Below are 26,788 nucleotides of genomic sequence, written 5' to 3'. Positions count from 1 at the left end.
ATGATTTAATTGGTGAAGAGATTTATATGTGCCAGTATTCACTGACTTTTCTCATCAGTAGTTTAAATCCATTAAACTATTTTTATTTTTTTACACACCACCCTGTAAAGTCTGGAGGACTAGAAATTGCAGGTGAATTTATTAGCAATAATATACCTACAAAGATTGTGATCTAAGACCAGAAGGAGCAAAACCTGTGTTCAGGTTTGACTCTGGTGGTAACTCCCTTGTACTTTTAAAAAGACTTTTCTTGTGGTATAAAACGTTTATACAGAAGAGATGTTTGCCCCCTTTTTGACAGCTGTGATGAAGTTTTCATTTGGTCAGTAAGCCAGAAACTGAACCACACGTGAGAACCACATTTACCCTTCTGGTGTCCTTGTGATGTTTACAGGATGTTGAATGGGTTTTCAGAGCTGCTGTTTCTTTTTGTTGCTTTCATTTTCTTTTTGTCTGTGGCTTTCCTCCCAGTGTTTTATATATAAGGTACTTGAGTAAAATCTACGTATTATTACATAGCTTTTCTTTTTTTTTTTCAATCTGTTACATAGGCAGTCCTGGCCAACCAAAATTGACGTGCCCCAGGACCTTGAGGATGACCTCACGGCCACTCCTTTGTCCCACGCGGCTGTCGCTCAGTCTCCTGCTCGGGCCACTGACAGTGTCCTCAACGGGCACAGGAGCAAAGGCCTGTGTGACTCGGCCAAGAAGGAGGACCTCCCCGAGCTGGCGGGGCCCGCGCTGTCCTCGGGGCCGCCGGCCGGCCTGAAGCCCGCGGCCAGTGGGCGGAAGTGCCTGTTCCGGGTGGAGGAGGACGAGGAGGAGGACGAGGAGGACAAGAAGCCCATGTCCCTCTCCACCCAGGTGGTGCTGCGCCGCAAGCCGTCCGTGACCAACCGGCTGACGTCCCGCAAGAGCGCGCCGGTGCTCAACCAGATCTTCGAGGAGGGGGAGTCGGACGACGAGTTCGACATGGACGAGAACCTGCCGCCCAAGCTGAGCCGCCTCAAGATGAACATCGCCTCCCCGGGCACGGTGCACAAGCGCTACCACCGCCGGAAAAGCCAGGGCCGCGGCTCCAGCTGCAGCAGCTCGGAGACCAGCGACGACGACTCGGAGAGCCGCCGGCGGCTGGACAAGGACGGCGGCTTCGCGTACTCCTGGCACCGCCGGGACAGCAGCGAGGGGCCCCCGGGCAGCGAGGGCGACGGCGGCGGCCAGAGCAAGCCGAGCCGCGGCGGAGGGGGCGCGGACAAGGCCAGCCCCAGCGAGCACAGCGCCGGCGGCGGCGGCCCCGCGGGGGGCTCGGGCGGAGCCCCGGGCGGCACGTCGGGCAGCGCACGCCGCTGCGCCGGGCCCGGCTCGTCCACGTCCACGCAGCTGGCCGCGCGCGGCGCCGGGGAGCTGGTGGAGAGCCTCAAACTCATGGGCCTCTGCCTCGGCTCGCAGCTGCACGGCGGCGCCAAGTACATTCTCGACCCGCAGAGCGGCCTGTCCTTCTCCAGCGTGAAGGTCCAGGAGAAGTCCGCCTGGAAGATGTGCATCGGTTCCGCCGGCGGCGCAGCGCCCGCCCCGGCTGGCGGCGGCATGAAGTTCTTCTCTGACCACGTGGTGGACACCACCGCGGAGTTGGACCGGATAAAGAGCAGGAACCTGAAAAACAACGTGCTCCAGCTACCTCTGTGCGAAAAGACCATCTCTGTGAACATCCAGCGGAACCCCAAGGAGGGGCTGCTGTGCGCCTCCAGCCAGGCCAGCTGCTGCCACGTCATCTGAGCTCGGCGCGCCTCCTGCTCAGAGCAGCCAAGACCGGCTCACTCTCCTGGTCCCCTTTCGGTTTTACTCTTAAAGCGGGCAGTTATTTATTACTTTCTCGTTTGCTCGCCTGACGACGTGACAAATGCATGGTCTTTGTGCATGCTGCTAGACACTACTTTTCTTTTCCAGCCGAAAAGTCTCGTGTCATTTTTACATTTATAATTTTAATGTGGATGATCAGGATTAAATTAAAATGTATATTTGGAACCTAATATCCATGGAGCACTTAGAAATTTGATGTTCTGCACTTAAGAGAAAATGCTTTTCCTTGTGAAAAATCTAAATTCCCTCCCCGACCTTCAGTGACATGGAAACTCCGTGCTCTGAGGCACACTCTGGTATCTGAGACAGAACCAAAGCAATAACCTTGTGATGCCAATAGGCCTGGAGCCCGCGAGCGTGGGGTGCCCAGCCTCCAGGGCCTGTGCAGAGCGGAGTGCAGCAAGTGTCTGCACTGACAACCCTAAAACCATGATTTCAGCATAACCCACACCTGTTTGTCTTAAGCTATAGTGTGAAAACAGTTTGGGCTCTTAAAATTTAACTGAAAAAGATGTTCTTGTTTTGTACTAGGTGAGAAAGTACATAGATTCATAAGGCAGCTTCCTCCATAGTGGTCAGTCACAAGCAGGCAGTCTCATTTTGTAATGTGATAAAGTGAACTGAAGATGTCTTAACTCAACTTTAGAGTGTGTGTCTGTCTAACAGAACAAAAGGATGCTTGGTGTAAATTCCCTTGAGAAGGGCATACCCCAGGCTTCCTGGACAACCATGCAGGTAGAAGAAACACTAGGGCCTAAATAACATGGAAGCAAAGGTGTTGGCAAAGTCAAAACCCCACTTTAAAAAAAAAATTGGCATTTTATTTTTAGGACTTTGATAATTAGGTTGTCTGCTGGTAACTTCCATTCTTTTACGTCCTTTAGCTCAACTACCTATGAGAATTGGCTGATTAAAAAGGTTAAATACAGAAACAGCCAACAAAAATGCACAAAGCCTGCTTTGTTTTTTGTTTTTTTTGCTGGAAGTGTTTTTTTACCTTACCTTCCTGCCAAAATGATAATCAAAGAACTCTGGCTTTAAAACTGCTCCTGTACAAGACCACTCTTGACCAGAGAATCATCTTTGGTGGCTTGTATCTTGTAGGACACAGTATCATTTTGGGAAGGGGCCAGATGCTACTTTTTCTTGCTGTGCCCAGAGGGTCTTAAAAGCAACGCTCAGTGACATTGGTTATAGGATGTGGCTGGTCCCTCTGGCTTTCTCACGCTCCCCAGCGTCCCGTCCTGTCTGACGCTGTGGTCTGTAGAGTGGGCAGAGCAGCGAAGGACCGCATTCCATTGGTCATGGTTTCTCCAAGTGTACACCGACTCTGCTACTTTAGGATTCATGTATTTTACTCAGAACTCTGAATTTCACAGTATGCTTACTAACCTAAGTAAAGATGATACTCAAAATACCTATTTTACTTTCTAGACCTAGACTAGATAACGTTTTAAGCTATAGCTCTAGTTCATTGTGATATTTATAATTGAAAGCTATGAGAATAGATGTGTGGGTGAAGCCATAGAACATATTTGCTTGAAATTTTTTGAGCAGGGATCTTATAAAGGGCCAGAAATAAGATGTGTGGTTCACGTAGATAGTGAGCGTAACATCTGTATTAAACGTAGGAGAGAAGTTTATAAAGGGCATTGGCAATAAACTCTTTGTTGCAGCTGTTTTCCAAGTAATGTAAATACTTTTTCCTGTGATTATGTATAGCCTTGGAATGGCACCTTTTACCTAACCCATGTGTTTGGTTTCCAGTCGTTTTTTATATTCAGATGTATATACGGTGCTCACTTTTAGGATCGGCAGTGGTGACCGTTTATGCTGCATAGCTGTATCATAGCCTTACTAGTCGTGTGTGGTTGGTTGACCCTCTGGGTAGACAGATGTTAGTCTGAGTGGCGTCTTACTCATGTGTTCATCAGTGAATGGCTATGCATGTGTTCTGTGTCATAGTATGTCGTCACATAAAAGGGAGGGAGCAAATAACCTTTACGTTCAGATAATATCGGACCAAACGACTGACTTGCTCTAAACAGTTTCTTGTACCCCTTAACCTGTCTTCAGAAGTTGCAGAGTTACAGTAGTGTGTAAATTAAATATTGTGGAAAAACAATTAGTCTTGTATTTTTCTGTATGTGTGTGTATATATATATATACATTATATATATATATATAAAAATTATGTACTTCTGGCAATTCTATCTGTATTTAAAGTTGTGACAATCTTGACACCGATTTTAAGAATAGCCGTGAGACTGAATCAAATTAAAGATGTCCCTTCCAAGTTAGAATCGATGTGTGTTAAGAGGGTACAGAATTATCAGCTGATTTTGGCTGGTTGCTTCCACTGCTGGTTGATTTTCCTCATTGTATAAACATTGACAGGTATGTGACAAATGGGAAAAAAAAGTCCAAATAATAAAGTGGCATATTGGTGTTCAGCAATATAAACTGTGCCCCATGTTCTGTTTCTTCTCGTGAGCGCAGCTGTGTGTAGTCCTGGCCTGGGTTAGACCGATGTTCCACATGCTATGTGCGCGCCTGCTTCGCCAGATGTGACTGAAAAAATGCAGTCGCGACTGTTCTCACTTTAAACTCGTGACCACAAGTCTCAGGTGGGTGTCAGGACTGTCCGTTAATTAAACTGTATTTCCCCAATGATCTGCTTTCCTCACTTAACCAGTCACCATCCTCCCGATAAGTAAACCAAAGCAGTTATAACCGCCCCAAGCTCCCATTTCTGTCTTCCTACCTTGCTGGGTGTTCACGTGCCCTGTTCTATCCATGTGCCCTGCTCTTTTTTCTGGTGGTGTGATTCCAAGTTAGCCCCTTCTCTTGCCCTTGAAGACTTCACAGGTGTCAGGGAGACAGACCTGAGGACCTTGTCACTCTTTTCTTCACCTTGCACCATCAATCTTTGCTTTTCCATTGGATCGTTCCTAACAGCAAACAAAACACACACGATTTTATTCCCCTTTCTTAAGTGTTTCTATTCTCTCTCTGGCTGTTGTCACCTTTTTCTCCTTCCACTTCTTTCTGAACCCTTCCAACCAGGCAGTGCTGCTGTCACCCCACCAAAACTGCTTTGCTCAAGGTCAGCAGTGATTTCCTTCCTGTGCTAAACCCAATAGTCAATTTTTAGAAACAGCTTTGAGATATAATCGACATACCACATAATCCACCTATTTACATTGCACAGTTCAGTAGATTTTAGTAAATTCGCAGAGTTGGGCAACCATAAACCCAAAAAGAAACCTTGTACACTTTAGCACATTCTCCCTTTATCCTCAACTCCCAGCCCAGCCTCAGCCAGACAAACCCTGATCCAGTGGTGAGTTCCAGTCCCGCGTTAGCATTTAATGAGCACTCATCCTTGCAAACTTTGCACTGCTCAGGACCCTTGCTGCTCTTCAGTCCTCTAGCTCCACAGTGTCCCAACTGCTAAACTTGGAGTGCCGCAGGGCTCCATTCTGGGTCTTTTCTGTATCCACACACAGGCTCTTGATGATCCCGTTCAGTCTTTGTGCTGACAGAAAGCCCGAAATACATTTAGCCCCCACCTCTCACAGGGACGCCAGATCCCAACTACCCATTTGATTTCTCTCCTTGGATGTGTCTGATAAGCACCTCAGTTTGTACAAGTCCCGAACACCCTCCTAATCCCCCTCAAATCTTTACCGTCCTAATGCTCCCCATCTCGTAAAAGACAACGTTGAACCTTCATTTGTTCTGCACAAGTCAGATACCTTGGTGTCAACACTCAGTGTCCGATCCCAGCATCTAATCCATCAGCACATCTTATTCATCATCCAAACGTTGACACCTCACTGCCTCCACTTCTAACATTCTGGTCCGTGACACCATCATTACTTGCGTCTTAAAAAGAGTTCCACCAATTTTGCCCTTGTCTCTCTTCTCCGTTCGGCATTGTGATGAGTGATCCTTCTAAAAGCTAAATCATGGCATGTTTTAAAAGGTGTTTAATTTCCAAACATTTGAGGATTTTCCACATAAGTTCCTGTTACTAATTTCTAGTTCTGTTTTAGTCAGAAGTTGTCCTTTGGGTAACTTAAATTTTTTACATTTACTGAACTTTGTTTTATGGCCCTGCTGATGGCCTGTCTTGGTGAATGCTTACGTGAGTGCTTGAGAAGTCCTGCTGCTGATACAGTGTTCTGTATGTTCTGTGCATGTCAGTAATTAAGTTGGTTGATGATGGTATTCACGTCTTCTGTATCCTTACTGTTTTCTGCCCCATATAAATTACTGAGACAGGAGTGTTGACATCCAACTGCAGTGGTGGATTTGCCCATTTCTCCTTTCAATTCTGTCAGTTTCAAATTACAAATTTTGAAGCTCTGTTGGTAGATTGAAGATTGTTGTCCTCTTGATGAATTGATCCCTTTCATCATTAGAAAGTGTTCCTCTTTATCCCTAGTGAATAATTCTTTATCCTGGAGTCTGCTTTGTGTGATAATGATAGAGCCATTCTTTTTTTTTTAACTTATTGGAGTATATTTTACTTTTAACCCTATCTGTATCTTTTTATTTAAAATGAGAATTTTGGGGGGTTTTGGCAGTCTTTTTATAGAAAGCATGTAGTTGAGTCTTCCATTTTTGTCCAGTCTGCAAGTTTCTTTGCCTTTTATTTAAAGTAGAGGTCCCCAAACCCTGGGCCACAGATGGGTACCAGTCTGTGGTCCTTTAGGAAAAAGGCTACACAGCAGATGAGTGGTGAACAAGCAAGTGTATTTGCTGTATTTATAGCTGGGCCCCATCGCTCACATTACCTCCTGAGCTCTGCCTCTTGTTAGATCAGTGGTGGCCTTAGAGTCTCGTAGAAGTGTGAACTCTACTATGAACTGCACATTCAGAGGATCTAGGTTGCAGGCTCCTTATGAGAATCATCATCAAACCATCCCTCCTCAGCCCCCTCGCCAATCTTTGGAAAAATTGTCTTCCACGAAACTGGTCCCTGGTGCCAAAAAGGTTGGGGACCACTGATTTATTCAGACCAGTTAGCATTAGTGTAATTGTCAACATAGTTGACTGTAAATCTCTTCTAATTGTTTTCTACTTGTCTCATCTGTTCTTTTTTCCTCTTATTTACTGTCTTTTGGTTTAACTAGCACTGTTTATTGGCTAATTGGCTATATCCCTCTTAGTTTTTTTAGTGGTTGCTGTAGGGGTGTGTATATATATATTTTTAAGGTAGACTGATTTTATGCAAATGTAATCTACCTTAAAATAATGCTCCTTAATAGAACATAATGTTACAGCTCTACACGTCGATTTTTTTCTTCTTGTTGTCAGTCATTTTATTTTTATATTTGCACACACGAGTTTGCTTTAGGCAGTTTTCAAGAGATGAAACGGTGAAAGTCTTATTACCAAAATCTCCGTTGTTTCCATCACTTCATTTTCTTGTAAAAATCTGCATTTTGGTATTTTCCTTCTGCCTGTAGAACTTTAAATTTTTAATATTACAGGTCTGCTGACAGTATATTCTGATAGCTTTTGCTTGTCTGAAAACGTATTTTTACTTCCTTTGTGAAGGATATTTTCATTGGGTATAGAATTCTAGCTTTTTTATCGCAGCGCTAATCACTGTGAATTTCACTTTGTTGAGTGCTGGATTTTGTACTCACGTAAGAAGTGCTGGGTTTCATTTTGGCATGGGGTTATTTGGAGTTGTTCTGGTTTGGGTCTTGCTTTTCAAGTGTTAGGACAGATCCAGAGTGGTCTTTTAGGACTGATTTGCCCATGACGGAGGCAATGCCCTTCTAACCGCAGTCCACCAAAGTTCTTTCTACTCTGGCCAGGGGAGCATGAGTTCTTCCCAGCTTCATGTAAGTTCTCAGTGTCGGTCAGCCTCCTGCTTTCCTGGGGCTTCTTTCTCCAGCTTCAGGTAATTTTCTACCTGAAAACGTGTATTGATCGACACTCAATCATAGGCCACAGATTCTGGTGCTCGCTCACTCCTTGTGAAGCAGGATATGCCAGACTTCAGGCCCCTTCTGCCCTGCAGTCCAGCAGGGATTGGGTCCCTCAGAGTTGTGGGCCTGGCGAGGGATAGTTGAGAAGGGGATGTGGGATCTGGTCTTTCTGGAGCTAACAGAAGCAGGCGCATTGTGACTGCTGGGGAGTCTCTGGTACTCCGGACATCTCTCCCCCAGCAGAGGCTGGCAAGTAAGAAGAGGAACAAACCAGAATCTTGGTCCTTGTGAGTTCATGACGACCTTGGGGAAGAAACAGGGCTTTGGTTAGCACCAGACGCCCATCTGAGACGGTGACAGATCTCAGGATGCTGCTGTGAGGTGCTCCTGAGAGTTCCAGGAATGGGGGAGTCGGGGAGGGGGGCAGTGCAGGAGACAGCAGGGAGGGGGTGTGGGAGGCAGAGGGGAGGAGGGCGGGGAGTGCGGAAGAGGAGCTGGGCAGGATTCGAGTCCAGGGTTCCTGTGTGAGCCATGGGGGAGAGAAGAACTTGACTGCTTTATCCCTTCACAGGGACTCCAGAATTTGTGGATTGGGAGCCTGGAAGAATCGGAGGACCTGGGGGCACGGCTCGAAAGAGTGCTGCTGGGCGGAACACCAGCAGAGTCGGCGTCCCACTGTCATTCTGGGAACCCTGCTTAGAAGGGCCCTGTCTCGGTTTAGTGCTCTGCTCTTAAACTGTTGTCTTGAAATTCTTGAGACTTTTTAAGAGGGGCTGTGCATTCATTTTGCCCTGGGCCCTGCAGGTTATGCACCAGGCTGAGGGGTTAGGTCTGTATTCTGCAGGTATGAAGGAGGGGGTCTCAGCCGTGTGGATGGGAGGCTTTGGAGAGAGCAGAGGCCCACAGAGCAGCCAAGGCTGGAGACAGAAGCCTGGGGGCCGCCTCCTGTGTGGGGCTGAGAGGAAGCCAGAGGACGCCAGGAGCGGAGGCCACGGAGCGGGAGAATGGCAGGTGAGCGCCAAGGCTGTGGTGGGGCTCTGGGGTGAGCGGGCGAGTGGCAGCGCTGCCCGAGGCAGAGCCGACCTAGCGGGGGAGGCCTGTCTGAGACGTGTCCGGGGAGGCAGGGGTGGAACGGTGAGTGTGTGGGTGTGACTCTGAGCGCCCCCAGAAAGGGAGGGGCAGGCCGGCAGTGGGGACACGAGGTTAGGAAGGCATGGGGTCTGCCCATGGGCAGAGCGCTGATCTCACCCCGGAGCCCGCCCCTGGGGCGCCTCCTGCTTGGGGAGAAGTGAGACGGTGGTTGACCTCTGACCTTCCAGAAGGCTGGGCAAAGCCCTATTAAACCTCTGGGCTATGGGGTCCACTGTGAACTGCACTAGAGCTCTTACACAGCAGATTTCTGTGCATCTCACCTTTCTGAGACCCGAATTGTTCCAAATTCGGTGACACATATGGTCCTGAGGGAAGCACGTTACCCTCGTGAAGAGAAGGATCTAGACGCAGGGGGAGACCTGGTCTCACGACATGTCCTAGGGGTTCCGGTGGCTCCCACCTGCCATCTGGGAACACCCTGGGCTGAGGACTGGGGTCTGGGCGCTGGGAAGCTTGTGGTGTATTAAGAAAGCAGCACCTTGTTTTGGACTTGTGTTCTGGGGTTGGAGGGCAGCGGTCACTGTCATTGGGTCTTCAACCTCCCTTAGGGTGGAAGCCCTTGTTTCCTATGTTTATAGCCAGACAGCTATGTAAAGGGCGGCGTGGATCTGTGTCTGTACCATGATTTTCCTGGTACTGAGCAACTGATCGTCCTCACACCCTGGGCTGGCCATGCAGGCCTGTGCCTGTGCCAGGGGCGGGGGTGTCATGCTCTCCCCGGAGCGTCGGCAGACCTGGACTGAGCTGGCTCTGCCTTCCCCGCGTCCTCCCACAGGAAGTGATGGGTAGGGGCAGGAGCTGTGTTTTCCTGTCCCTGAGGGAGTTCACCAGCACCCAGGAAGGTCTGGAGAGGAGGCCACATGTGGTCCACGTGATCTGTGCTGCAGCTCAAGGAAAAACACCACCGTCCCTCTTCTTGGTCAGTTGATGGCTAAGGCTCACAGACCGCTGAGCAGGGAGCCCAGCGCCCCCTCCCTCCCACAGGATGCGGCTCCGCCTCTGACCCGCCCAGATAGCCAGGGGCTCCTGAGGGGTCTTGGGGAGTGTCGGTCATCCAGTGACGGAAAGCGAACTGGAGTCTCTTTGGTCACAGAATCCCAGGCCAAACTGCCGAAACCCTGTTCCTCAGGCCTGGGTGGTGGCACCAAGCGTCGCTCTGATCAGGGGCGGGTTCTCCTGGGGGGTGTGCAGCCACACGCTGCGGCCCAGCTGCTGATGCTGGTCACAGTGCCCCCCAAGTGCTGGCCTTGGCTGGGGCTTCTCCTCACTTGCTAGACCTCCTGACTTGACTCTTAGAAAGCTGGGATGAGCAGCGGGCCCCACCCTCCCCCAGTGCCTACCTCTGCAGCCAGCAGAGACCACAGACAGGCCTCTGGTTAGGACCCGGGGAAAGTTGGTGGCCCGAGGCTGACGGAGAGTCCTGAGGACCCAGCCGCCCCCATGGAGGGGCCTCGTCTTCCCTCCAGTCCCTGGTGGCCCCGGCTTCTGTCAGGCCCCTTCTCTTCAGGACACCCTAGGGTGGGGCAAAGAGACGGAGGCGGCCATGCTTGGGCCTGGCTGAGCAGCGAGCAGCTCACCGTTGCTGTCCTTGTGGGGCTGTGAGTTAAACCGGGTCAGGAGGCATCTGGAGCCCAGGGTTCCTGTTCTCCTCGCTCGTTTCCTGCCAGAAGTGGGGCTGGAGCTTGGGGTCGGGACTGGGAGAGCTGGGCTGTGCGCCGTGCTGGCCATGCTGCCGAGAGGCCGGGGAGTCACAGGTCCCCGTGGCTCCGCTTCATCTGTAAACACAGACGGTGGGAGGAAACCGGAGCTCGGGGGCGTACGAGGACGGCAGGGGCTCCAGGCTGCCAGCTTCACGGTAGGGCTCCGTGTGCCTAATCATTTGATTCTGGTTTTGTGCCTAAAACCAGAGGATAAAGATTTGTTCTCAGATCTCTGTTCTGTTTTGGAGCTGCTGGTGGGGAGTGAGTGTGGCCACCAGGGGGAAGGGACCGGGCCCCTGCCTGCCCCCCGCCCCACCCAGGCCTGACCATGGAGAGCGAGGCGGCGCCCATGGTGGGTGTTGGCCCAGCCGCCGCCCAGGGATCCCCGCGGATGTCGGTGGCACAGAACTGAGTGTCCTGCTGGTGGCGTGAGAGGGGACAGCTGGGCCGAGCAGTGAATCTGGCCAGGGCCCACGGGCAGTGTGGACGTGGTGAGTTTGTATCTCATGCCTGAGGGAGGCGGGGGGCGGGTGGCAGTGGGAGAGGCTGCGGTGGGCTCTGCCTGGTCTCCCAGGGCCTCTGTGCGGCCGCGCGCGCCTCCTTTGGCTCGGACCCTCCCAGCAGGGCGTGGACGGTGTCCCCTCTGTGTCCGGGGCTCCTCCCAGGGACCTGCCCACGCAGAGCCATCTGGTGACCTGGCTCGGGTCCGGAGACCCCAGGTCACCACTGTATGGACGAGGCCTTACACGCCCTCTGAGAACCGAGGGGCTGTGCGCACGGAGGCTCTGGGTTCCTGACCGCCTGCTCCCTGCTTGGTCCGGACACACTGTTGGTGTCTCCCGGCACCGTTTCTTTATGCACCTTTTCTTCCGTGGGCTCGGGCTCCACCTCTGGGGGTCTTCTCTGTTTCAGGCGGGCAGTGCCTCAGCTCCTGTCAGCCCTGTGGGGAAAGGTGGGCTAGGAGAAATGGGAGGAGGCTCTCACCAGTGCATGTCGGGGAGGACTGGGGGGCTCACCACGGGGGCCGGAAGCAGCAGAGCCGGGTGGGGGGAGCACGAGGGCCCCGGGGCTAGCAGGGCTGGATCTGAGGCTGGGGTGGGGCCACATGGGGTGAGGACGGGACGGGAGCGGGCCGAGCTGGGGAGAAGACCATGACCTCGGGGGCTGAGGGTTCATCCGCTTCACGCATGTGAGCCCGGTGTGCTGCGGAACAGCGTCACCCGCGTCTGTCTCAGGTCAGTTATGATGACAAGACCATGACTTGTGAGGGACACCGTGGTTTGTTCCAGCCCCGCTCCCAGGCACTTGCCAGGAGCCAGACACCGCCCCCTCCGAGCACAGGACACAGACGAGCTCCGGGGGCCTGGTGGGTCCACACGGATCCGCTTCCTGCCAGCCCCCGCGGACACCACCCGAGCGGCTCCCACGTCCATCCTCTCCACAGCCCAGGAACGCGCCTCAGTGGAGGTAGGTCCCCTGCTCCCCGAGCAGGACTGCCTTAGTGCTGGCTGAGTGATGGGGTTCGCCAGGTCAGGCTGAGGAGGGCAGGGCAGGCTTCTAGGAAGGACGGTCACGCGCGCAGGGAGCCTGGGTCCACGCTGATGTGGGGCGGGGAGCGGAGGGCCGCCAGGAGCAGCGGGGAGCCCGCGGGTGGGCGATGAACCCATGGGGTCCACACCCGGAACCCACTGCCCCCCACCCAACTGTGCTTGTGTGACTGTCCCCAAAGCCCACTCTGGGGGAGACGGAGCTGGGCCCAAGGACCCACCTGAACTTTCTCCTTTCCCAGAAAACACGGGCACCCTGGCTGGGACAGTGGGGCAGCTCTGGGGACTCAGGACTAGAGTGGAAGCTACCAGTCCCTGGTGTTCTGAGCCGGGAGCATGTTCTAGAAAGTATCCACCAGAGAGTACTTGTGCCATGGAGGGCGCTGAGACCAGGGTGGGCAGGGCAAGGCTGACCACGGGTGTCTGCACTGGTAAAGGTGGGCCGGCAGGACCCCCAGAACAGCCACACAGTGGCAGACAGGAAGGGCTCGAGGGGCCAGGCCCCGGAACGAGGGAGACTGGTTGATCCACCCACCCTCCCTGTCTTCCCCGACCAGCTGCAGCGCCTGCAGCTTCCCAGAGGAAGGTCCCGCTGGCCGTAATGCCCAGCTCCGAGGGCCCCGTGGGGCAGGGTGTCCCAGGCGGGCTGGGGGCCGCTGCGCCTGTGAGCAGCCCCTCGGGCATGGCCGGGGGACCCTGCCCCCACGCAGGTGTGCCCCAAGCACCCGGGGCTTCCGCAGGCTCTAGGAGGGGCCCAGCCTCCAGGCAGGCCCGGCCCGCAGCTCCCCTCAGGGCCCCCCTTTCCATGACCCGGCCCAGAGCAGGGAGGCTGCTCTGTACACACATGGAAGGAGACGTCAGACGTGCACGTGGCCTTTAATAGCTCGGTGGGCACTGTCCGTCGATGAGGGTTTGTGAGCTTATTGCAGGACAGAGCCAGGAGTGTGGAAATGCCGTCTCACTGGACGCCCGTCACCCTCAGCGGGGGCTCGGCTGGATGCCACCCCCATCGGCCAGCCGTCTCCGTGAGGGTGGCCTGGGGAGCTGGCGGTTGGTCCATGTGCGAGGCTCCGGAGCAAGGTCAGGGGCTGGAGTGGGTGTGGAGCTTGGGCAGGGGCCTGGAGGTGGGTCCGCCTGGCCTCAGGGTGCCTTCTCCTTCCCGCCTGCCCTGCATTCTTCTTTTAGGTTCTCGGCTGTGAGCTTCATCTGCTGTTGAGAGAACACAGGACATGGTGAGCCACGCAAGCTCGGGTTGAGGCACCTCGGGCGCCCCCGACACACACTCTGTGGGAGATGCCTGGCGCTGCTCCTGTAGGTCCGGGGACGCACTTGTGGAACTGAGGAGCCGGGACCACTCACGTGGCCCGAGGCTTCCCGCGAGTCTGGGGCCTGTTTCTGACCCAGAGGGGTGGGAAGCGGTAGGTGTGTGCGGAATGTGTCATGTGCGCCTAGCTCAGCAGGGCACTGAAGTGAGCCACAGCTGGCACCTCTTCCTCCCTGGACCTACAAGAGAGGGCGGGGAGCCACAGGGCTGGGCGCTGGAGCCTGATGTGGGGCCAAGTCCTGGCTCTGCCCCTGCACGCCAAGTGACCTCGGAAGCATGACTGCTGAGCCCCGTGTCACACCCTCCGTGGGTGAGAGCTGCACACCCTGCAGGCTGATGCTGGGGTTACCGCCCCTGAAGTCCCTGGCCCAGGGCAGAGGCCCCAGAAGAGCGGACATCTCACCAGCCCTCTGTCCCATTGGGGACATCCTGCAAAGGCTCAGAGGGACGAGTCCGAGGAAGGGGTCCGCACCCAGGACCACGGCCTGTGAGGAGGGAGCGCTCCGGCTCCAGTCCCGGGGCCCCACCTGGCCACGGGGCCTGGACATCTCTGCCATGGGTGCTGGAAAACGTGAGTAAAGCTCTGCACTGTTGACTGAATCAATTACGCCTTTGGAGTTTGACTTCACACACAGATTTTTGATAATAGCTATTTACTTATGGAGAAAACACAACTCTGAGCACAAACACGGCTGGGGCCTGGGTCCCTGGCTGCCCTCCTAGGAGCCCCGAGTGCCACACAGCTGGACAGGACACACACTCCCTCCGCTTTTGGGGAGGAGACCCCTCTGCAGACTGAAAGTCAGAGTCTGTGCCTCCTGCTCCGCTCTGAAGGCCCCTCTAGATCTCCAGTAACTCAGGAGGCCCGCTTCACTCCAGACAGTCCTCATCTCTCTCGCCCTGGGTTTAGGAAACCTTTTCAAATGTCTTTTCATGAGAGAGAAAAAGGGGTTGGGGGACAGAATTTGATGAGTAGCCATCAGAAATTAAAATCTAAACTGATGAGGATAAAACATTCCCTGGTTTCTCACAGAATCATATAGCCAGGAGCTCTCCCTCCACATGGGAAGGAAAATCATAATGAGGTTGTTTTTTTTTTAAGTCTTTATTGAGTTTGTTACAATATTGCTTCTGTTTCTATGTTATGGCTTTTTGGCCAAAAGCCATATGACCTTAGCTCCCTGACCAGGGATTGAACCTGCACACCCTGCCCTGGAAGGTGAAGTCTTAACCACTGGACCGCCAGGGAAATACCCACAATGGGTTTTGATCAAACAAATTCTGATTGAAAGGTACCTCTGAGGTTCCTCTCGAGGTGCAGACAGCCTCCCACCCATCCGTGTGTGTGGCTGTGGACAGGCCCTCTCGCCTGAACAACCCTGCTCCAAGTGGGTTGTTCTGGAGATGCCTCTTTTTTCAGGTCCAAGGCCTGGGAAGAGACTCTGAACCCACCGGGCTGGATGACTCCCACCTGCAGTGCCGGCCCCGCTGAGGGCAGCTCCTAAGGGCAGGGGTCTGCACTGGACTGCATGGCTGGAATCAAAGGTAGGGACCTCAGCCGGGACCCTCCATCCCCTCGGCCTCTGGGTTGGGCCAACCCTCCCCCGATCCCCCTTCCCACCCCGGGTCCCGCAGGGCTCCATTTGTCTCATGGAGCTTTGTGATCCCCAAAGGCCACATCACCTGCAGTGGGTGAGGAGCTGGGGCTCAACCTGTCTCCCTCTTGTCTTCCACACCCCCAGCTGGATATGCTGAGCAGACAGCAGGACCAGATCTTAAGACCCTAAAGAAAAATCTAAGAGGAAACAAACTGCCACAGCCCGCCTGCCCGAGGTGAAGAGTTAAACCGCATGTGAGGTCAGTGAGCGACACACCAACCTTTTCTGCACAATTGGGGCAGGTCTCCACGGCTGCTGCCTGAAAGATGGGGTTGGAGGCCATCTGGCCTTGAGACTGCTCCCCCGGGTCACCCAGTTGCTTTCCACTGCTCACAGGTCTGCATCCCCTCAAAGTATGCAGTCATGGAACTCGTAATGAAACTGTCCACATCCTCCTCGCCTTCCAGCGAAATGGGGGGCTTTAGCAGCGCTAACTCTAGAAGCATAAAAGTTCTGATCTGAAGAAACCTTGATGACTACTTGGTGCTACGGTCCCTGGACCTTGTTAAACGCAGACTCTTGGTCCCTCCCTGAGACGATAAAATGCCATTATGCTGGTTTGTAGAGGGAGGCAGGACTCTCTGAACTTTTACCAGGCCCTCCAAGCTCCTCCATGGACAAACCTAGGCCTGGCAGTCTCATTTGTGGTCTGCTGCCATCTTTTACCAGAAAGCAAACTGGGTCACTGGGCAGGTCCAGACCACAACCCGTGCTGAAGGTGCTGGGGTGGACCCCAGCCTGCCTCCCGCAGCTCAGCTCTGGTGAGGGCGCTTCAGCTGCCCTGCTGAACAGGGTGGGGTGGGAAGGAGCAACCTCATTCCCTTAAAAAAACATAGCTGGCTTCTTTGGGGACTTTACAATCAAAACCTTTAAAAATATAAGCAGGATAATAATGCTGACTTCTTTCCCATTGAGAAGCAATGAAGAGCAAATGAAATTTTCCCTCAACTCATGAGTCATTAAAACACTCATGTTCCAAATTATTCTTTAAAAAGCACAGACTGATTTTTGGCATCATTATTAGCAATGATTATACAGGCAGACCTTTTACTGTGCTTCACAGGTATTTTTTGTTTTTTTCAAACTGAAGGTTTGTAGGCAGTCCTGTGTTGAATGAACAATTCTATTGGTGGCATTTCTTGAACAGCATTATTTTTTAAGGTTATATACATTGTTTTTTTAAAAACATAATGCAATTACACACTTAATAGGCTATACTACAGTATAAACGTTACTTTTATATACAGGAGAAAACGAAAAATTCACAACTTGCTTTACTGCAGTGGTCTGGAACCAAACCCGCAGTATCTCGGAGGTCTGCCTCTTAACAGGAACTGACTTACTAAGTGTGTTGGCCAAATGGGCAGCTTAACCTGAGATGAGGTGAGTGACAGGATCCCCTTTCCCTGCGGAGAATCAGAGCAGTGTTGAGGCCTGCACTGCTCCATGCGTCCACAGACACGGCCTTCCCCTCCCAGACTCGGAGCTACAGAGGCTCCCTCACTGAGCCCACGGTCACTTTCGGGATCCTCTTCACCTGACTCAGGAAGGCAGCTGAAGGCACACTGCCTGGTTTTCGGTTTGGTGGCAGCTGCTCTGTTGCCCTTCCCCCAGAAGGACCCTGCGCGTTCCTCTCCTCCGTGCGCTGCAGGCTGTCTCAGGGCGGAGCACCACCCTTCCTTCCCCTGCACCTCCATTTTGATTTACGGGGGGCATGTGGATTAGGACGGCTCCCCTGGGTGATTTTCTCACGCAGCTAGGGTGGAGAAGCACTATCTGGAAGGAAGCCACTTCGGCAGTTAAGGTGGGGAGTGTGTGAAGCAGGCGGGAGGGGAGCAGGACCGGGGCCTCCGTTGTCCACAGCTCTGCCCTAGCTTGCCGTCCAGCCCGGCAGCCACGCACCTGTCTCCTCTGCCCAAGTCACTAGCTTGAGATCATGTCGTTAGATTCAGGGCAGACTAAGCAAGGGTCTGCCATTCATTGAAAAAAGGAAAGTAGAGAGCAGGCCTTCTGACGTGTACCACGTTTTCACAAAGGTGAGCTTTTCTGAGAGACCTAGAGAGAAGTCCCTCCAACGAGCAGCACCTCCCCGCGCCCCCCAGCCAGCTTTCTCCCAATCTTCCCTGCTCAGCCCCAAACTCGAGATGTCATCACAGATGGCCCCCTGCCTCTCCCCGTCAGGTCCTGTGGCGCCGTCTCCTCCCACCCTAGGACTGTTGCCCCTCCTGCCCTGAAACCCCTCCCAGCAACCCCACCCGTCTCCAAAGGCAGCCCGAGCCATGCTTAGAACAGGGGACCAGAAATACACCACTTGAGGGGCTTCCCGAAGGCTCGGGGCTAAGACTCAAGTCCCCCTTCTCTCTCTCACCCCCTGCAGCCTCGGCTCTGCTCCCCAAGCACCAGCTCCTTCACCGTCTGCCTCACCCGTCCTGCCGCTGAGCTTTGCCCCGCAGCCTGGCGCCTCCCGGGACACTCAGCCCGGAGGACGCGTCTCTATCATGTCTCTCTCCTGGACTGTACTCAGGCTGTTGGGTTCTCTGTGGAATGTCCAGCTCTCCTCTCCTGACTCTACCCCGGGGCCTCCAGCGGCTGCACCCCTAGTTGGCGCTCCGGAACTACCTGTGGGGGAGCCCCTGAAAGAGGATAGGGCAGCCTCTGTGGGAACAGCACGGGTGAGTGAGACACACCCACCTTCCTGAAGCTAGCATCATTTTCTGAACCCAGCCACGTGTCTGGAAGCACTAAGCACACGCTGCGATGTGGGCTATGCATCAGGTTCAGCACGTCAGAGTCCAGGCGGTGACCTGGCCTGGTGACAGCAGGTTCTCACCTGTGGGGACAGGTCTGTCAGCTCCCCAAGCCTTCAGGGCTGGCTCTGGTGAAGGGAAAGGGGGTCTGCAGGTAGAGCTGGGGGAAAGAGGAGGATGGGAAAGTCGCCCGATATCAGCTTGGTCCCTGCTGGAAACCAAGAAGGTCCAAACCCAGCTCCCCCACCCAGTGATGTGTGTCCACAAGTTCAGTAACTGCGTGAGCTGACCCTGGGGAACATAAGTGTCAGTTTGACTTAAAAAAGAAAACTAATGTCTTCTTTTGGAAGGAGGCGATTGAGGTGGTGAAGTAGAAGAACACAGAGTTCACTCTGCCCACAAATACATCAAAACTACACTTAAAACTGGAACAATTTTCACAGAACTCCAGCTGAGAGCAGGCAGATCTCAAATACCCAGTGCTGAAAGAAAGACCCCCATGTAACCTGATAAGACTAAAGGGAAAAACCGGGGCAGGGAGAATCCAGGTGGGGCCTGTGCCCCAAGGGAGGGAGCTGCGAAAGAGGACAGGTTTCCTCACCTCAGGAACCTCCTGTGCCAGGACAGAGGGGAGGCTACAGGGGCCTGGACTTTGCCCACGAGGTGAGTGCCCTGGCTGCCAGCAGAGAGAGAGGAACTGACAAGGGCCACCCCCCACACTTCCTAGCTCAAGACATGCGCCTGCCGTTACCTACGTGCCTGGTACTGAAACTTGGGCTTTGGCGGACACACCGGAGGAGGGGACGTGGTTTGGTGGTGTGGTCCAGAACTTGGGTCTGCCCTGCAAGCCTTGTTCTCAGAGTGCTCACAGTGTGGCGGAGCTTTCGCGGGCTGCAGGAGCTCACACCGTGTGAGCGTGCCCATGCCAAAGGCAGGCGGAGCTGATGCACAACCTCCTGCGGTGGAGACTAGGTCAATTTTGTGGCTGTGCGTACTGGGTGGCGGGCAGTGTCTCAGAGTTGCCTATCCAAGCAGAAGCGCTCCAGTCCCACCTCCCTCTCACTGCAGCTTAGATCCGGGTCTGGGGGCTTCTACTCCAGCAACTGGGGAGCAACCCCTAACCCCCACCAGGGCAGTGACCAGCACAGAGCACACCCCAAGCCAAAGGCATGGCTGGTGTCCACAACAAAGACAGCCGTTGCACCAGATATACCAGATTCCCACATAACAACAGTCCTTCAGGACCACAGTACATCACTGTTTCTCTTAAGAGAAAAAGAAATACATATAAAATGAAAAAGTAGAGGAACTACTCCTGCTTAAGGGAAATCCCCTGAAAGAACAAACACACCCTTCCACTCTAGCAGGCCCCCAAGTTCAAAAGGGAGGTAATAAAAATGCTGAAGTAATTTAGAAGGCTATCAATAGAAATGTAGATTCCTGTAACAAGGAACTAGAAACCATAAGGAAGAGCCAGTCAAAATGAGACAACTCAATTGCCAAGGTTGAAAATCAGCAAACTAAGTAATTCAGAAGAACCAATAAGTGACCTGTAACAGAAATCACCCAATCAGAACAGCAGGCAGACAGATGAAAGAAACATATTAGGTATATAAGGTAATACTAAAGCATGCTAACCTATGCATTATAGGAATTTCAGGAGGAGGAGAAAGGGAAAAGTGGATCAAAAATTTATTTGAAGAAATTATGGCTGAAAACTTCCTAAACCTGAAGAAGGAAAAAGGTATCCAGGTGAAAGAAATAGAGTCCCAAACAGGATGAATCCACACAGACCAAGACGTGTCATAATTAAAATGCCAAAAGTTAAACAGGATTCTAAAGGCGGCAAGAGAAAAACTCAGTTACAAGGGAACCCCCATAAGGCTACCAGCTGATTACCCTGCAGAAGCATTCACTGAGTGTGTCTTACCACCCTCTGGCCTGCAAAGTCCTGAAAGGGAAAAATCTGCACCCTAGGACACTATTCAGAAAGATTATCATTTAGAATAGAAGGATACGGAAAGAATTTCTAAGATAAGCAGAAACTGAAAGGATACAGCAATACTAAGCCTATCCTAAAGGAAATACTGAAAGGCGGTCTCTAAATAGAAAAAAGCAAGAACCTATAAGAAAGGGAAAGTCACATTAGGAGAGGCAGATACATAAAAGGATTGAAGATCAATTAAATAAGCCAGCACATAATCATTTTCACACACAAAAAAATCTGTCAACTACAAGATGAAATTTTGTGATTTTTGTGATTCATTAGAATCACAAAATGTGGAGGAGGGAAGTAAGAAAATGTACATCTTTTAGAATGTAGAGCAAAGAATGCACATGACTATCAGTCTAAAGCAAGCAGATATAATAATAAACTTGAGATAATTAATAAATTTGAAAACCAGGGTAACCACAAATCAATACATACACCCCAATGTTCACTGAAGCACTTCTTAAAATAGCCAGGACATGGAAGCAAGCTAAATGCCCAACTACACAAAAATCATTAAGAACTCAAGCATAATACAAAAGAAAATTATCAAGCCACAAAGGAAAGGAAAGAACAAAGAAGAAATATAAAATCAACTGGAAAACAAGGTTTAAAATGTCAACAAATACAGACCCATCAATAAATACTCATATGTCAGTGGACTAAATGCTTTGATCAAAAGGCAGAGTGATAGACTGAATAATAAAACAAGAGCTTACAACATGTGCCTACAGGAGGCCCACTTCAGAATAAAAGACACACAGATTAGAAGTGAGGGCGGCGTCTTCGCAGAAATGTCTGTTTAGGCCCATTTTTTTATTGGGGTGTTTGGTTTTTTTGATACTGAGTTGCATGAACTGTTTGTATGTTTTGGATATTAATCTTTGTTGGTTGCTTCATTTGCAAATATTTCTCCAAAGAAGACAAACAGATGGCCAATAAACACATGAAAAAATGCTCAACATCACTAACTGTTAGAGAAATGCAAATCAAAACGACAATGAAGTATCACCTCACAGGTCAGAATGGCCATCATAAAAAAAAATCTACAAACAATAAATGCTAGAGAGGATATAGAGAACAGGAAACCCTCCTACACTGTTTATACCAGTTTACATTCCTACTACCACTAGGTAGAACAGTATGGAAGTCCTCAAACTAAAAACAGAACTACCATATGACCCAGAAGTCCTATTCCCGGGCATATACCTGGAAAAAACCCTAATTCAAAAAGATACATACACCCCAATGTTCACTGAAGCACTTCTTAAAATAGCCAGGACATGGAAGCAAGCTAAATGCCCAGCTACAGGGATGGATAAAGATGTGGCCCGTGTACACAATCGAATATTACTCAGCCTTGAAAGGAACAAAACAGTGCCATTCACAGAGATGCAGATACGCCTAGAGACTGTCACACAGAATGAAGTCAGTCAGAAACAGAAAAAAGTCGTATAATATGGACTCTATGTGTAATCCAGAAAAACTGTACAGATGAACCTATCTGCAAGGCAGAAACAGACAGATGCAGAGAACAGACTTACAGATTCTAAGGGGACGGCGTGAGATTGGCACTGACCACACACTACCAAGTATAAAGCAGTAACTAACGAGAGCCTACTGCATACCACAGGAAACTACAGTCAGTAACATCCTGTGACGAGCCATAATGGAAAACAACAGAGAAAGACTATATACACACATGTAACTGAACCACTCTGCTGTACACCAGGAACTAACACAACACTGTAAATTAACTAGCCTTCAATAAAATTCAAAACAAAACATGGTTACCAAAGGGTAAGGTGGGTGAGAGGGATAAATTGGGAGTATGGGATTAAGAGATACCCATCACTATATATAAAAAAGATGATAGGAATTTATGAGACGGGGAACTACATTCAATATCTTGCAATAACCTGTAATGGAAAAGAATCTGTAGCTGTACACTTTAAACTAACAATACTGTAAATCAGTTGTAGTTTAATAAAGTTTTTAAAAAGTCATCTTTTGAGCTTGTGTTCTCTGCATATTTGAGTTTCAGAGCAGAATTCCCAGGAGCTGAAGCCATTTCAAATGAAAACCTCACAGATGCATCTTCTAGTCGAGAGCGCGGGGCCCACAGAAGCCCAAGGCCTGGTTCTCAGCCACCCTGGGTGTGCACTGCGCTGATGCTGCTGGAGCCGGGAACCCGAGCCACACATCTTATCAACCACAGCCGATCAGAGCTGTTCATCATTCCAGACCTGCCAGGGCTGCGGGCCTCAGGGTTCCACAGGTGGCGGCAAGGCACTGGTTGCAAGATGGCAAAGCGCAACCAGACAGAGTCTGCCCCACCTCCCTGGGTTTGGGAAACGTTAGGAAGGAAAAGCCCCATCAGAGCGGCTCGCTGCCGGTGTCCTTGCACTCCACCAGTGGGTGCTGATACTTTCTTCAAGTTAAGTGATCCTTACCATGTATCCAAAATCCACATGAAATCACTCAGTGAGAAGGCTTAACAGACACCTCTGTGGGCGCCCCGGGCCTCCGCGAAGGGCAGACACACTCTGTACAGACTGTTTCCGCAGGCAGCGCGGCTCAGGCAGAGCCCAAGTCCTCGTGCTTCCCACACGCTCCTCTGTGCCAGCTCGACGGGTGTCTCGGCTACTGACCTCCCCCCTCCTCCCCATTTCCTGCATTTCTAACTGTGCTTCTCTGTCAAAACCTCTCTTCTCCTCCTGCTTTGCTGACATAACTTGTAACGTCTGTTACACTGTTACCCACTTGTAACTTCATTAACAGTGACCAACACTGGCCACTTAATGCGAACAGTCGACTTAGTGGAAAGGACCCTGATACTGGGGAAATTGAGGGCAAAAGGAAAAGAGGGCAGCAGAGGATGAGACGGTTGGATGGCATCACTGACTCAGTGACCGTGAGTCTGAGCAAACTCCGGGAGAGAGTGAAGGACAGCGAGGCCTGGTGTGCGGCAGCCCATGGGGTGGCAGTCAGAGCGACTGAACAGCAAACAACACTTACATTACACAGCAGCTGCTGACATTTTATCCAAGCTAAGTGATCCTTGCCACCTTTCCCAAATCCACGTGAAATCACTAAGGGAGAAATCTTAACAGACGCCTCCGTGGGCGCCTGGGCCTCAGCGGAGGGCGAACACACTCTGTAAGACTGTCTTCCGTGGGCAGTGGGGCGCGGGCTTACTTACATTACATACCAGGTACGTGCACCATTTGTTCCTCGTAACTGCCCTATGAGAGGCACACCGTAATCAACATTCTAACATGAGACACAGGGAAGTTACAAATCCTGCCCGAGATCGCACAGTTCAGAGGGGGTCTGCGCCCAGTCCTTCTAGCTCCAGAGCCCGCGCTGCTAGCCTGAGCTGCCCGGCTCCTGCTTGACAGCGTGCCAGCTCGGGGCCGCTTTTGGACCACCTATAACATCACCCCACTATCCACTGGGTTCACCCATGCTGTGAGATTCCGATTCCAACGAATCACACTTCGATCCTGTGAAGGTTTCCCTGTATTTTGGAAATGCTAGGTGAGGCTGAAATTTTGTCTTGTCCCACCTGGCCCAGATTTTTTCTGCTTCAGCTAAATCTCTCTAAACCAAGGGAGTCCAGCTCTAGAACAAACCATGTTTACCCTACCCTGACCTTTAAGCACAAACTGAATCAAGATTTTAGAAGTTGCTTAAAATTCTGGAAAGTTTACGAGTTAATAAAAAGCAGAGCAATTCATTTGAGTGTGTTTCAAAGAAAGGCTTCTAAAGGGCACAAGAACGAGAAAGAGTGGGAAATGTGGCAGGCGGGGAAGTTAGCTGGCAAAGCACAAGCACTTGAGTCGCTAAAACTTGGAAAAGAAAACTAGTGACAGGCAAACGGCTTAAGGGAGCATCTCCAATGGAGGGAACCGGAAAGAACGAGCAAGCCTAAAATTGGCAACAAAGGACAACTTATTCAACACCTGCGGGGGAGTCAGATTGTTCAGGAATCATCCGGGAACAGGGAAGGTTAGGATAAGCCATGTCTCCTTTGCTGGATAATGAGAAAAGCGGTAACAGGTGCTTAAAAGGCCGCGGAGTTGAATGGATGTAATGTGGACACACTCAGTCATGAGAGTGGAGAGTAAGAGCTCTGGGCTCTGGCAGGCCTCGGGGACACCCACCAAGGGGGACAGCGGAGCGCTGAGGTGAGGCCTGCTTAGGAGGATGACACCTGAGCCCTGGCCACGCGGCCCCGGAGCAGTGGGCCCCACCTTGTGGGATAAGGTCAGAACGCAGACGGCATCTGTAAGAGAGGAGGGTATCTGGAAATAAAAAGAACCGGTGTCCGTAAGATCAAAAACAAGCTATGACTAATCACGAGGAAATAATATATATAAAAACCATGATGAATACTTCTGGAACATCGCATCATGTAATGTGCATTGTGGCCGTATTAGAGGCAAGAGTGACATCACAGGGATGGCCCAAAATGGCAGGACAGAAAAGGTAAAGGTGACGCCAGTTCTGTGTAAGAAAGGGAAAAGACAGTTTTGTATTTTGGCAAGTAATGATGTAAAACTAGTACAGTGACTCCCAAATCAGAGGACTAATGACCAAGTTTCTTGTAAAAAGTGGAGTTCCTTTTTTAAAGGCAACACTCACTGTAGTAACTAGATCTCTGGGGGTGATGTTATCCTGCAAACTGAAGCTCAGGAGGAAACCATTCAGGCTCTGCTACAACAAGATCCTGGGCTGTTCATCAGAATAGAGAGGTCGCCAGTCTAATCTGTTACCATCAGCCCACAGCACCAACACTTCCACAACGCTGCCAGGACACTAACCCAGTTGTCCGAGCCATCCAGGTGACCCAGGGCATCTGCTCTGCAGGAGGCCCTTCCTGGACAAGACGTGCACAGGAGTAGCTGCCTCTCGATCTGGATACAGGCCTGGGGGGAACGGTGTGCTCTTCCTGTCTGGAAGCCTGGGAGCAGAGGATGGACAGGGAGCTCTCCTCCTGCAGCAGAAGTTTGTTGAGGTCAGGAACCCCCTGTGGAGTTCACAGATCACTCAGGTTCCCAGGGACATGAGAGCCAAGGAGTCTGGAACCAGCCAAGGCTGTGGCATGATCTCTCAGTCCTCATCTTTAATGGGCAGCAGCAACACCCCCAGGCTCAGGGTTCAGGCTGGGGGGCAAGGTGTGGATGGGCGAGGACATGGGGATAACAGCACCCGCCCATAAGGGGACACTCCAAAGAAGCCTCCCCGTCCACCAGCTCCTTCCGCGAGTCCCGAGTCTCATGAGATGTGACTCGGGGATGGGTCTTTGCTGTGGCAGAAGGGAAAAACCCAGAGTTCAGAAAACAAAAGGCTGAAGTAAACAGTCCACTAAATGACATGGGGGAGACTGTCCACTGCCCACACCAGGGCTTCAACCAAGAATTTCAAAAAATTTAAACATTTTCCCTTAATATCAAGGGGGACTAGCGTGCCATCTAAGAAAAGACAGCTGGTCACCACCAGGAGAGAGTGAGTGGCTGCCTCTGTGCCCGCGGCAGCCGCGCCCCTTTCTGGCCCCGATCCCCGGCAGCAGAAGTTCCTCCCCGTCACAGGTGTGACTTCAGGCCACAAGGCGCCAGAGCACCCGTCACCCATGGCAGCGTCCCTGGCACTGCTGGGTTTTCTCCTATCTACATGGGGTGTGGCCCTTTGATCAACACAACATCCATATCCTCCATTAATGTCATCGCAGTATCTAAAAGTCAACATGATGACTGAAACCAAGGCCGTAATCACTGTTGACTCTGATTTTACTGCCTCCACCCTAGGGTTAGGAACGGCCAACTGGGTGCCTGTTGATGAGTGGTGCTGCTGGCACTGACGCCCCTTCTGAAGAGCCTGGGTCAAGGTGGGGCCAGAAATGGCTGATGCTTGATCTCTTTCTGCAAGAAAAACACCGTATTAGGAAGACATGTGAGCCTTCATTCTCTCAACGTCCTTTTCCTCAAAACAGCTAATTCCCACCTCGAAGCCTCGTGAACAAGGACGAGGCCCCGTGTTGCCTCTACATCTTCATTTCCCTTGAATTCCGAGTCACCTGCATCCCTCGGGGGGCAGGGGGTGGCAGGAGGTACTGGAACTGACGGCACTGGTACGGCCCGGCCCCCGCTGCTCTGTCCTCCAGAACTGCAGTGACACACGGCCGTGACATCCATCCTGAGAGCCCACAGCACCCAACCGCAGGGGACACATCTGTGGCTTCCTACTTCCTTTTTTTATAAAGATGTCCAGAACTGGCCTTCCCTAGAGGAACCAGCTTAACAGTGTGTGTACACGGCAGCAACACCTGCCTCGGGACATAGCACAGCTTTGTTGGTGAAGAAGAAATGACTTCTCCGCAGACCTGTACTCTAGGTGTTTGAGAGCGAAGAACCCGAGGCCCCAGTGTGATCAGAGCATCCGGTCTGTGTAGGCAGTGCTCTCTTTAGTGCAACCTTTGAAAGAGAGATCACGGCCCCCTCTGAGGTTAATCCGTCAGCCAGCACAATCCTGCTTATGCCTCGGACTTTGGTTCGGACAAAAGTTCTAACCAAAGATCACGTGGTCTCGAGTGGCTCAGAACTCAGCCTCCTCACTTTGTCATTTAGAAACATGAGCTGCTACATGCAATACAGGTTGCATTAAACACGTCTTCACCTATTCAGTTCTTCCTCTACCATCGTCACTGTTTTCTTGTGAGAAGCCGAGAAGAGCAGAGAGCATGAGAGAGAAGCTATTTGCTAACAGGGACTCCCCTGGTAGAACTCATAAAATACAGATGATTTCTGCCTGTTACCCTGAACGACCTGCAAGTCATCTTGTTAAGACAGGATAAATGTTT

The 26,788-nt window shown here is 51.6% G+C and overlaps 2 protein-coding genes and 1 long non-coding RNA gene across 13 annotated transcripts in view; 2 read left to right on the top strand and 1 right to left on the bottom strand.

Moving 5' to 3' along the window:
• The window catches only part of SNRK (SNF related kinase), a 71,106-nt gene extending 66,783 nt beyond the window's left edge, over positions 1-4,323 (top strand). For all 8 annotated transcript variants that reach the window (XM_055414502.2, XM_055414498.2, XM_055414504.2 and 5 more), the window contains one exon: positions 552-4,323. In XM_055414502.2, the coding sequence (XP_055270477.1) occupies positions 552-1,776 (1,225 nt within the window). In that variant the 3' untranslated portion in view covers positions 1,777-4,323. The remainder of the gene's footprint in view (positions 1-551) is intronic.
• An 8,744-nt stretch (positions 4,324-13,067) lies between these two features.
• Positions 13,068-26,788, bottom strand: part of ANO10 (anoctamin 10) — a 238,590-nt gene continuing 224,869 nt past the window's right edge. For all 3 annotated transcript variants that reach the window (XM_055414507.2, XM_088831994.1, XM_055414506.2), the window contains one exon: positions 13,068-13,416. In XM_055414507.2, the coding sequence (XP_055270482.1) occupies positions 13,348-13,416 (69 nt within the window). In that variant the 3' untranslated portion in view covers positions 13,068-13,347. The remainder of the gene's footprint in view (positions 13,417-26,788) is intronic.
• Positions 13,370-21,812, top strand: LOC148774050 (uncharacterized). Of its 2 annotated transcripts, XR_016036263.1 has the most exons (5): positions 13,370-14,102; positions 14,952-15,076; positions 15,274-15,388; positions 16,437-16,572; positions 17,567-21,812. It is a non-coding gene; the product is annotated as an uncharacterized LOC148774050 (long non-coding RNA). The 2 variants fall into 2 exon arrangements; XR_016036264.1 differs by lacking the exons at positions 16,437-16,572; positions 17,567-21,812 and adding an exon at positions 15,526-15,716 and having other exon boundaries at positions 13,374-14,102.

The sequence above is a fragment of the Moschus berezovskii genome, chromosome 24 (genome assembly GCF_049115385.1).
Source record: "Moschus berezovskii isolate FMDL1 chromosome 24, NW_MosBer_1.0, whole genome shotgun sequence".
Taxonomy (NCBI): Eukaryota; Metazoa; Chordata; class Mammalia; order Artiodactyla; family Moschidae; genus Moschus; species Moschus berezovskii.
This window is presented reverse-complemented; position numbering and strand designations above follow the sequence as displayed.